Here is a 12500-nt window from a genome sequence, read left to right on the forward strand (position 1 = left end):
CCTACACAAATATGGCCTCAGTCTATGGCCCCACTGAGAAAAAATGTGCTTCTGCGTGTTGCGTGTCAATGGTGATATGGATGCGAGTGCAGAATCGAAATAAATTCATTCTGACAGAAATTCAAGTTCACTGATTTGGTACTAGGCATTAGAATAATTAGGCCATAAAATAACTGGAAGAGGATGACTGTTTTTAAACCAAGTGGAATGGAGGAGCAGCCATATTAAACAGGCATACTGTAATTGAGGGGATCTGCACAGCACACACCATTACGCATATCAGAATATATAATTTATTTGGATTAAAAAATCATGTATGTGCTTTGTGCTTTAAAGATAGAGGGCTGCACCATTTTTTTCGTCAAACTAACAAACACTTAGCATAAAGTGTACAGTGGTATAACAAAATACCTCAATATAGCACATTCAGCTTGAATACGCCAATCAAACTGATCAAAGTGATTCCAGTGTGAACAGCCACTGTCACTGTGGTTCTGAGGCCACACGACATGTCACAGGACTAGATGCTGGAGTCACAAGGGGAGGCTGGGAGCTGCAGGGGCTGCACCCAAAAACAAGCTCTCCCAACTGCTGCCCTGTGGCTCCATGCCAAGGCTGTACCAGGCTGGAGCAGCAGCACAGAGGACTGGGCAGAGATGAGGGGACACAAGCCAGGGGAGAGGAAGGAGAGGGGAGGGAGAGGGAGAGGGTGAGGGAGGAGAGGGAGAGGAGGAGGAGATGTTAATCAGATACTAACAAGCAGTTATCAGCCCTGCAGGGATTAGCTGGCAGGCTAACATACTGGCCTCCTGCCCGAGAAGGCAAGAGAGAGAGAGAGAGAGAGAGAGAGAGAGAGAGAGAGAGAGAGAGAGAGAGAGAGAGAGAGAGAGAGGGAGGGAGAGTAAAAGAGAGAGACAGGGAAAGAAAGAAAAAAATGAAAGCGAGAGGTCATCAGCAGTTCGTCTGCCACAATGACTGCACACAGGCTTGCACTCAGCCTCTGCCAGCCTCTGTCACACTGATCCCGAGTCTGTTCCCAAAATATCAGGGCCAGACCTGCGTTTAAAAGGGACACATCCACTCTCTATGCTCCTCTTTGTTAAAAAGCTCTCCAGCCATTCTAAATACATCTTAAGGGAGTCTCTGGCCCATCTGACAGCGACCCATGTAATTGTGGACCTCCATTTGGGTTACATGCAAAATTCATACACCCAAAAATTGCCTCATCTGATCATTACTATTCACTTGAAAGAGAGACAGAGAGGAGGGAGAGAGAGAGAGAGAGAAAGAGAAAGAGGGAGAGGGAGAGAGCAGAATATTCCAAAGGAACAGGAAACAGGAAATGCAGAGGCAGAGCTCTGGTGCAGTGGAACGCTCTTCCTTCATGCTGACTCATCATTTCCTCTTTTGACGCCATGGCAGCAAGCATGGTGATTTCCTGACAGCCAACCAGCTAGTGGTTGAGGGGGAGGACTTGTGTCGCATCCTGACGCATCCTGAAACTACCCAGTTTGGGTTTCTGTATCCTGTGGTAAAGTGTGTGTGTGTGTGTGTGTGTGTGTGTGTGTGTGTGTGTGTGTTATACTCACTGTGGCATGGGAGATGGTGAGAATCCCTCCTTTCACTGAGCACTGTCTCCGCTGCCACACCTTCCGTAACCTGAAAACATGACAAAGAGTGTGAGGTCAACAGGAGTGTGTAGCTGACGGTGTATATGCATGGCAAATGTGTGTGTGTGTGTGTGTGTGTTTCTAAATGTGTGGTTAAGTTTGAGTGTGTGTGCATCTTACCCATCACTCTTCTTCATGAGATGGCCTTTCTTCTCGCTGCCAAACTCTTTGTTGCCCTGTAGCTGGTGCATGCTGTAGCCACCCTGCTTGCTCTGAGAGTCCTGGAAACACACACACACAAACACACACACACACACATTCAAATTGAACAGACACACGTAAGTTCACAAAAACTTAACACAAACTGTCTTCTCATTAGTGATCATAAAATCATCTAGGCCTCAACCATTAAATCACTATTTCACATGAACCTAAGAAGTGAAGTGCCAGAGACAGAAATGTTCCTGGCACAGTAGCACAGGCAAACCAGGCTTTAAAGTGTCTGTGACCAGTCTTTAAAGTGTCTGTGACTTAAAATGATATGCAGTGAGCATGCAGCACACTTACTCTCCTAGACTTCAGTCCGGACAGGCAGCGAGAAAGAAATGGGAGGAAAACAAAGTGAAAGGTACAGCCAGGTGGTGCTAGTGCTCCTTCGTGTGTGTGTGTGTGTGTGTGTGTGTGTGTGTGTGAGTGTGAGAGAGTGTGTGTGAAAGTGTGTGTGTGTGTGTGTTTGTGTGTGTGAGCGTGAGAGAGTGTGTGTGTGTGAAAGTGTGTGTGTGTGTTTGTAAGCGTGTGTGGTCAACCGTGCTTTAAAGAAAGTAGCAGTAAAAGTGTGGGGGCGTGCTTGTCAATGTGACAGTGCAAACAGTGGAAAACAAATCTACAAGTGCAGAGTGCAGTTGCAAAAGCTAGCACTGGGTGAGTGAATCAATTTACCATTGGACATATACAAACAAACAGAAAACATAATTTAAGTTACACCTGTCTATCTGCATTTTTCTCCTTCTCACACATATACACACAACTGTGTAACTTTCATGCAGTAGTGTTTTACGCATATGAATAATTGGACTGATCTTATGCAACATGACACAGGACTGTGTATAAGATTTATATTTGTGAAATGATCAAGCTATTCAAAACAAATGTCTTCTGTATCAACAGTACTACTATTCAAAGTGTTCAAGTGTTTCTAATTTGAATACATTTATGTAACATTTTGGTTTGCTGTTCCCTATGAAACGGACATGGCCAAGAGTAGATTTAACGTTCAACTTTTTAGAAAGCAAACTGACTCCATTTTCTTAATGGACCCAATACAGGTCCCTGATGCACTCCTTTCTCTGGGCCTACCTCTTTATGGTCAATTTGTAGAGAGGACTTAAGGAGGTCTCTCAAAGCAGTGAGCTGTTTCTTCTCCTCATCCTGTGTCTGCTTTATCTACAAACAAAGAATGAAGAACTTAAAGAAACGTAGATATATGAAATGATCAGGCCACCACTTGTACAAATAAAACCAACTTATGTGAAAGTGTTGGAATACCAGATGCACATACATTGTAGAGGTCTGCAGCTAACTTCTCAATGTACTGCTTCAACTTGTCAGCAGTTTTCAAGCCATCCTGAAAGAAACTAAGATGGAAAATGAGGGGGTGGGTGGGAGGCAAAATGAGAAGATTAATGAACTGTAATTGATTGAACCAACAGTCATGTGAGTATAATGCAATTAATTAATGCTATATAGAATCCTCCGTAGCGCTGATTCTGCATAGCAACAGAGTTGATGTCCCTGAAACCACTTTACAACATAAACCAAGAAAAATGTGACCTTTTTTTTTTTTACCCTTTTTGTCCATTAACTACCCACCCTCCTTTGTTATTGTCATCTAACACTATTGAACATATTACCAACCCAAGCGAGCTGAGGCTATTAAGCTGACAACTGGACCGTTACCAAGCTCTATGGCTAATGCTTATGACTAACTAATGTCAACATGAACAAAGCACTGAGTCTACTCCTGCAATAGTCCATGCCCCCCCCCCCCCCCCCACCCTCCCACCCTCCCACTGTCAGATCTACATGTTGCTTCTTCTGAATATTTATAAGATCTAAATTTGACTCCACTTTCCAAAAGTCATTTCGAAGTGCACAGGCATCCATCCAGAGAAGAGGTGCTGAGGGCCCGAGTTGTCATGGTGACATAACCCTTCCCAAAAAACTGCAGGCTAAGTGCCACGTGTCTGTGCTAAAGCACCTGATGTCACTTAGGACAAAGCTCTATTAGAGGCAGATGCAATGATGTAGCTGAAGAGATACCGATTTAGCAAACCTCTCCCTTAATATCATGCTGATATTAGTTGTCCTTAGCGTGAACCTCAGCTATTACTGATGACTCACGCAAAGCCCTTCCTCAGGGTTTTTATTGAAGTTAAACAATCCCCACACAAAGACACTTCTTTCAACCTGCGTCTGGGGATAAGAGAGGGACACGCAACAGCCTAATGTTTTTTCCCCACACTCCTACGGATGAACTGAAAGCCTCAAACCACCCCCCCCCCCCCCCCCCCCCTTACAGTCAGAACCATCTTACGACACCTGAGACTTACTTGCACTGTGCGTGGTAGTACTTGATCAAGTTCTGAAGAAGGTCTACCCCTTTCTTGGTCTTGATTTCATTCACTTTGATCAGGTACTGTAGGGAAGGGAGAACACAGTTTTTTATGGGGGGTGTCAGCTTAGAGCCCTACGGGATGCATACAACATCAGAACGCAAATAGGATGCAGTGTTAATATTTAAGGCTTATTATTAATAACTCAGAGGTAGCACTCAAATGGTGTTTTGGTGTTCCACTTTCAGCATAATGAAATTCTGTTTTAGACATTCTGACAAAGCTCTCCTGGTGTGCGTGCTTGTGTTCACTGATCTGCCCAACATGTTTCTTGCATCAAAATGTTGAGTGTGCTGATCTGATTACTGCCATATCCTGACAAATGTCTCTAGTTCCATCTGGCAGAGAATGAAAATCCCAGTAAACACCAACTAGGGGGGTCTCTCAAATTTCGATGACATGTAGCAGGTCTGTTCAGCTCTTGAAGTGATTGCGACTCCTCACAGAATGAGCGAACGGGAGAGAAAGCGCTCCCTTGTGATCCTGTTTAATTCGGGACGTCTGAGAATAGCACGCAAAGCACAATTCAGCAGACAAAAAAAAATAATTTAAAACATGCTCACGACTCAAATTAATAAAACATTAATCTTAATCCTGGTTTATCTTGTGGCAGGCAAATCCACAACAGCTTGCCGAGGGTTCCAGCTGCAGTCCATTTTTCAGCTCTGCAGAAGAATTTAATCTAGCCTGGTTTCACTGCACGAGGAGTGCCATGTTTCTCAGTGTGAGTGTGTGTAAGTGTGTGTGTGTGTGTTTGTGTGTGTGTGTGTGTGTGTGTGTGTACACCTCTCTTTGTGTAGACCTTCATACTGTGGTCCAAATGCTTCTTTGAGACTGCATCAATTTGTGTAACCCTTTATTTCTATGACTAGGCATGCCTTTGGCTATGTCTGTGTGTGTGTGTGTGTGTGTGTGTGTGTGTGTGTGTGTGTGTGTGTGTGCCTATGTGTGTGTCTGTGCCTGTGTCTGTGCCTGTGTCTGTGCCTGTGTCTGTGCCTGTGTCTGTGCCTGTGTCTGTGTGTGTGGTAGCAAGTTGGCACATGTTTTGGTGCACTGTTCTGTGGAGCCGCTGAAGCTCTATGTGAATGAGAGGCAGCGCTTCGCCTCCAATGAATAATTCAGCCTGCTGAACCTCTTCCTCTCTGAGCCGCGCGCGCGCGCGCACGCACACACACACACACACACACACACACACACACACACACACACACACACACACACACACACACACACACACACACACACACACACACACACACACACACACACACACACACACACACACACACACACACACACACACACACACACACACACACACACACACACACACACACACACACACACACACACACACACACACACACACACACACACACACACACAGCAGCATGGACCAAAAGAGGCAGAGAGTGAGAGTGAATAAGCAAAAGACTATTGGCTGTGTGAAAGATTGAAAGCGACACAAGAGACGTATAGAGAGAGGGAGCGTAGGGAGAAGTGCCAGGCCAAGTAGAACACTATAGGAAACGCAAGAGAGCACAGCGCACAATGAAAGAGAGAGGCAAAGGGGTTGGACAAAGACAGGGACAGACGAGAGTGAAGGAAGGGTAGACGGCGAAGCAGAAACATCAAAAGAAAAAGGCAGACGGATCAAAACGGCTACAGAAAATTGCAGGAGAAAAAAAAACAGGCAGCGAGAGAAGGAAAGAAAGAAAGAAAGAGGGATGGAGAGACAGAGGCTGCGAACACACTAATCGGGAGAGACGGAGGCAGCAAACACACTAATCTGAGTCTTAGAGCCGCCCCGAAGAGAAACGAGAGAAAAAACCACAGCGCTGCGTCGCAGAGCCAGCATACAGGCTCTCCGGACACAGCCCAGACCTGCCGAACCCGAGAGCCAGCAGACAGGCTCACAACCCAGACCTGCCGAACCCGAGAGCCAGCCTGCACACCCACCCAAACATCCACTACATCCTCATCCACTGTTCAGCCAGACCAGACCTGTGCACACTGGGACCAAACCCATGCTGAATGAGCATTGGGCTCAAAAACAGAGATCAGTTCGGGTGCACACAGGATCATTTTCTTTGTATTATTCCCTGAAGTCTCTGATCTGCAAGGCTCAGGCAGATTATTTTGAGTGGTAATTAACATGAAGTGGCTAATTACATTTTACAAAGTCAGAGCCCTGCAGGGAAATGAAAAAAAAAGGGCTGAGATTCTGACCTCCTCTCCTCTCCTCCCCACGCGCACACACACACACACACACACACACACACACACACACACACACACACACACACACACACACACACACACACACACACACACACACACACACACACACACACACACATTTACTCAATGACCCAGCTTGAATGTGGCTTTAACTACTCTAGTCAGAGTGTGTAGTTGAGGTCCAGCTGAAAAGGAGTCCATCCTACTGGCTGATGACCTTCAAGTAACTCAGCTGGTCAGGGAATCTGATTGCCATGGCAACACCTCCCAAGCCATCGCCTTTGCCTACCTCAGAGTAGTCCATTAATGGTTCTATGTCTCCTGTTGCTTCTGGGAATAAAAACCTGGCTAGGTTTAAATGTCTGCTCACCCTACTAAACTGTCTTATATCTGAACTTTTGATGCAAAAGGTAATGCAAAGGTGTTAAGATTGAGCCATTCAAACACAAACTAGAGATATGCCTTCTCCGTAGAGCAAACTACTTTGGAAATATCTCCAGGTGTGTATAGTTGATATGCAATGGCAAGTTCTACACTCGAGAGACCCCGTTCGTTTCTTGTGTTAGGCTGGCACATCTCTACAGGTGCATTGTGGGTAACAGAGTGTTGTCTGACCTCACACATCTGCAGCTGGAAGAGCCGGCGCTCCTTCTCCATCTCCTCTGCAATCTCGGCTCCGGTGATCTCAGTCCGGATCATTCCATGCTGCTTGGCGTGTTCCCGTTTCTCCTTCTCGATCTTGGTACTGGGAGATGGGAACGTCCATGAGATTACCACACACACACACACACACACACACGTCTGGCTCTAGTTTTCTATGTGTTTTATTTCAATTTGTTTGAAGATTGTTTTTAATGACTTCACATGTGTAGAATGCACAGTCTTAATTTGAGCATGATGCTGGGAAATGTATGCAGTGTGGTGAGGTAGTGACATCAACCCCACACATTAACAACAGACATGGATTGAGGAAGGGAGAGTGTGTGTGTGTGTGTGTGTGTGTGTGTGTGTGTGTGTGTGTGTGTGTGTGTGTGTGTGTGTGTGTGTGTGTGTGTGTGTGTGTGTGTGTGTGTGTGTGTGTGTGTGTGTGTGTTTGTGTGTGTTTGTGTGTGTGTGTGGGGGGGGTCAAAACAGGAGAATAACACATCACACTCACAACTTGACTTCATAGTCCTTCCATGCCTTGTCAAAGGGCTTCTTCAAATCCTGGACAGAAGGGAGGAGACAAGAAAGAGAATGAGGCAAGGGAGAGGAGAGAGAGAGAGAGAAAATTCAAAAAACAGGAAAAACAAAGTTATCAGCCAGCTGCAGCCAGCAGCCAACATGGGGTCTGAGCTGCACAAGAGGCCTTCTGGAGGCACATGAAGGACAAAGAGAGCGCGCGAGAGAGAGAGAGCGAGAGAGAGAGAGAGAGAGAGAGAGAGAGAGAGATAGTGGAGAAAGAGAAGAGGTTCAGAGAGAGAAAGAAAAAAAGAGTGTGAGATGGAAGTCAGAGCGGGAGAAAGAGCTTGGAGAGAAAGACAGCAAGAAGACAAAAAGAGAGGGAGCAAGGGAAGGGAGCGCCTCCAGAAAAACACTCCTGGTGTTGCAACACAAGTCTGACTCTGCTCCAGTTCGTCTGAGTGTTGTTTGCAGTTGTGGTTTTGGGGTTAGGCCAGGCCATCATTACTACTGTAAGATCACACAGAAAGAACTATTACGACTAAGTCACTCGCTTGCTGTTTTGAACAGCTGGAGAAGAATCACAGAGCATCTAATGATTCATTGTGACAGTGGAGCATACTGAGCTCCAATGCTAAAACAGAGACGGTGGATTAGTTTATCAAGTAGCCTAAACTACGGATGGTTGTGGCTAATTAGACATGTCCTAGTGGTAGTTTTTCCTAAATGTCAGTGCTACATGTATACATATGCTAGTCACAGTCTAACCTCAGCATCAGTGTTGACAGTATATCCATTAATTAGCTTCAGCTAGCTAACTAAACATGCACTAGTGCTAGTTTAATCTCATTGTCAAGTAAGTGTTTTTATTATTACTAGTTGCTGGATAGCTATTCGACTGAGATGACTTAGATTAAATGGATTTTGTGACCTTAACGTGGAGAAATGGTTCAGTGGGCAGTGGCAGAGAGAGGGGAAAACAATTGACACATAATTGTAATTTTCTGTTATTCTGAGGTCAATGTAGTCTCACTGTGGTATCATTAGTAATGCTAGTATCTTTGACAACTAGGCTACTCGAGTTTTTTTTTCCCGAGGCTAAATACAGCTCCCCCTAATCTTTGACAAACAGTATGCTCTCTCTGTCTTAAGGAGGATGTCAGGTTTTGAAAGGCTATTCTGGGATTGGGCCTGTGTGTTTATGTCTGTGTGCCCGAGCCACGCCTTCCCTGTTGCTAAGTCGCAGAGGTCGCGACCTGCTTACTCTGAGCACTGGTTCCAAACACAACATGGACTGGGGAACAGTTTGGGGAGGAACCAGCAAGGAAAGATTTACACACTGATCCCAGAAACAGAGTTACTGACCTAAGCTAATCCCCGTACTCCCTCGACCCCCCAATTCATCTTGCTTCTTCTCTCTATCACTGGTTCCCTCTTTCATTTGCTTCTGACCCTATAGGTATTGTTATCAACTCCTTTAATCTTACTTTAGTGTCTACTTTCTTACAAGTTGTCTCTATCCATACCCTTGTCTTTCCTTTCGCAGGGAAAGAGTTGGAAGCTGTTCAATTGGTCAAGACAGGCCTCTAGCTCATGTTTTGTCTCTCTCTCTCCCTCTCTCTCTCTCTCTCTCTCTCTCTCTCTCTCTCTCTCTCTCTCTCTCTCTCTCTCGCTGCTTGTGTATCAGTGAGATTCAGCAGTGTTCACTCACCCCCTTCACTCCCTTCAGGTCCCCCTTCAATAGGGAATCCAGCGTGAAGATCACATTATGGCTCAGGCTCTGCAACTGAGGGAAAGAGAGAAAGAGAGAGAGAGAGAGAGAGAGAGAATATGTGAGAAAAAGAGGGAGAGAGAAAATGTGAGAAAGAGAGAGAGAGAGGTAGGGGAGAGAAAAAAATAGGCAGACAAAATCATCATGAGTTATTTCGTTTCAGCAGCACATTCAGTAGAAGAGCAATGGCACAGAAAATGCAATTAAAATAAAATTAAAATAAATGAAAATCCATTATCTCGTATATCTGCTTATTCCAGCCAAGGCCTTCGTCATGACACCACACCTGGCTCAATTATACCAGCCGAGCTCCCTCAGTAGGAGCTGGCACGGCTGAGTGACATCCCTCTCTTTATCTCACTTGGTTTTTTTTCTCTCGCTTCACTTCTCAAACAGTGTGAACACACCGCAGAAAAGAGCAACTCTCCATCTCTACCTCTCTCCACACTCCGCCATCTCTCTCTCATGGCAGCTCTGCGCTGGAGAAACCAATGCCTGGCTGCCTGGCCCCTGCAATGTTGGCGCTCCATGCTGTAGCGGGGGCCCTGTTAGCATGTTAGCGGTTACTTTTGAAGCCTACTTAATCACTATTGATTTGAAAATGAGGTATGTAAGCGCTCCCAGCAGCCCCTGGTATCTAGTATGCTCATTTCCCGCTTGTCAGCAAAGGCCTGAACAAAAGTCAATTTAGCAGCACAAAACTGTATCCTGACCCAGTTTACTACTGTACACAGCCATGACTGCTACAACACGAGTGGCAAAATATGCTGTGTGTGTGTGTTAAGGAAGGGATTCTATCAGGAGTGTGATGTTGTCTACTCCAAGGTCATTTATTTCATTCCCAATGCCTATGGAGCAAGTGTGATGCACTCACTGTACTGTTAAATATACTTTACATATAAGTTCATATAGTTACACTGTAGAGAAGCATGACTGAAGATAAATACTCATTAATACTAATGTTTCAGAGCTGAACAGACATTTAGATTTTGTGACTAAAATCACCACAGGACCTCAGGGCTTTTTCTCTATTAAATTTAGGTCATGAATGATTATAAACAAGCAATGTTTCAGCCACAAGAGGAATTGTAAGAGCCACCCAATGGAGCTCCTTGATGGTTGGTGCCTATGTTTTTCTGTCCAACGGAAAGTGTGAACATGTCGTTCTGGATACCTGAGGTTTACTTCCCACTGACACCAGATGATACACTGTATCCCATGTCCAGCAAGCCAGCCACGCTCTCTAAATGGGATCTCTGTTACCAAGGAAAATTGGAAGCCCAGATTTAAAGTGGCAAATGCCACAGGAAGGTGACATCCAGACATCCAGAGGTGTGCAACTCGCGTACGCACACAAACACACTCATGTCTTACACAAAGACGTTTCCTCAGCTTCCACTGTCCTTTGTGCGCCTCAATGGATGTGTGTGTATGCATCTGTGAGAACTATATGTCTATGCCTACACATGTCTCTAGTCAGCATTCCCAGGCCTCTGCTGACCCAATGTAAGACCTGGATTTCCTCCCACCAAAAGGTCAAGGCGAATCTGACAAACTCCTTATACAAGGCTTATTACACAACTCTGTGCAATGTCAGCCTCTTTCTCCCCTGCCTCGTTAGGAGCCCCAACAGCAGCCTCTTCAGCTGCTCCATCAGAGCAGCACATCAGTAAGTGTGTGTGTGTGTGTGTGTGTGTGTGTGTGTGTGTGTGTGTGTGTGTGTGTGTGTGTGTGTGCTCACATCAGTGAGTGCCTCCCAAGCAAAGACAAGCTGCCCTGTCATCATCCAGGAGGCCAAGAGTTGAGTCATTGTTTACAAGCAGACAGGCTTAATGACCTTCTCAATGCCTCCCTTCATTGCACACGTACATGCATGCATGGACATGCAGTACACTAACACACGCTTATACTTTACACCAACACACACACACACACACACACACACACACAAACCCCCTGTGTAAGCAAGAGATGGGCAACTATGTGAGAAATCAATTTGAGGAAAGCTTAAGTAGAGAAACGAGAGGGGGGGGGGGGGGGGGGGGTGGTGCTTGGCAGTTCACAGCAGCTGGCAAAACATCAAAAACAAAGGGGATAAACACGAGCCACGCAGTCCGATGACACACAGGCATCATGGGACATGAATCAGGGAGGGGGGCTGTGCTGGCGTGTGCAGGTGGAAGACAGAGGGAGGGAGGGAGGGAGGGAGGGAGGGCTAGTCAGTCTCTCTCTTTCGCTCTCGTTTCCCTGTCTCTCGCTCTCTTTCTGTTTGACTTACCTACTCTATTTCTTCAATGTGTACTTGTATCGGTAGCCTTTATTAACACTGCACCAAATATAACGAACATACAGCTATTCACATTTATATTTATTCCCTCAGTCTTCTTCAACACACACTTGTCTGTAATGGAGACAAGCTTGAGTAAGAGGGGCAGAGATCTTTTCTCCAGTCCAGCCTTGACAGACAGAGATGCCTGTTTTCCACGCCGTCAACCCTAATCTAGTTACGCTAGAGAGTAAGAGAGGAGAGCAGGCTACAGAGCACAAGGGAGGGAGAGACAAGAGAGAGAATGAGTGTGTGTTTGTGTTTGTGTGTGTTTGCGTGTGTGTGTGTGTGTGTGTGTGTGTGTATGTATGTATTTACTAGAGAGAACAGCAGAGAAAAGTGTGTTTACTAGACAACACAGTAGAGAAAGGCAAGTGTGTGTGTGTGTGTGTGTGTGTGTGTGTGTGTGTGTGTGTGTGTGTGTGTAGGGAGTGAGAAAAAAAAAAGAGAATGAGAAAGTAAAAATGGCTGGTGGTGAGTGTGGGAGCGGATGAAAGAGCGAGCCAGAAAGTGGGAGGAGACAGCAGGAAGGAGGGAAAGCTTGAGAATGAAAGAGAATATTTTATTTTTTGAAATGACACTGGCGATGCAAAGGATATCTAAAAAAAATAATAATAAAAAAAGATAAAGTCAAATGCTGTGCCGGATAGCGGTCACAGCACTAGCTGGATAAGATCTGCACACTAATTCTGAGTGTCACAGGTAAGATAAGACTAACA

The 12500-nt window shown here is 45.5% G+C and overlaps 1 protein-coding gene across 1 annotated transcript in view; it reads right to left on the reverse strand.

Moving 5' to 3' along the window:
- Positions 1–12500, reverse strand: part of asap1b (ArfGAP with SH3 domain, ankyrin repeat and PH domain 1b) — a 61543-nt gene that overhangs the window by 21736 nt on the left and 27307 nt on the right. The window contains exons 4-11 of the mRNA XM_080855256.1: positions 9396–9470; positions 7680–7729; positions 7139–7268; positions 4220–4305; positions 3169–3244; positions 2967–3053; positions 1791–1891; positions 1590–1659 (exon numbers count right to left, since the gene is read on the reverse strand). Of these exons, the coding sequence (XP_080711382.1) occupies positions 1590–1659; positions 1791–1891; positions 2967–3053; positions 3169–3244; positions 4220–4305; positions 7139–7268; positions 7680–7729; positions 9396–9470 (675 nt within the window). The remainder of the gene's footprint in view (positions 1–1589; positions 1660–1790; positions 1892–2966; positions 3054–3168; positions 3245–4219; positions 4306–7138; positions 7269–7679; positions 7730–9395; positions 9471–12500) is intronic.

Source organism: Sprattus sprattus (genome assembly GCF_963457725.1).
Source record: "Sprattus sprattus genome assembly, chromosome: 17".
In the NCBI taxonomy this organism is placed as follows: domain Eukaryota; kingdom Metazoa; phylum Chordata; class Actinopteri; order Clupeiformes; family Clupeidae; genus Sprattus; species Sprattus sprattus.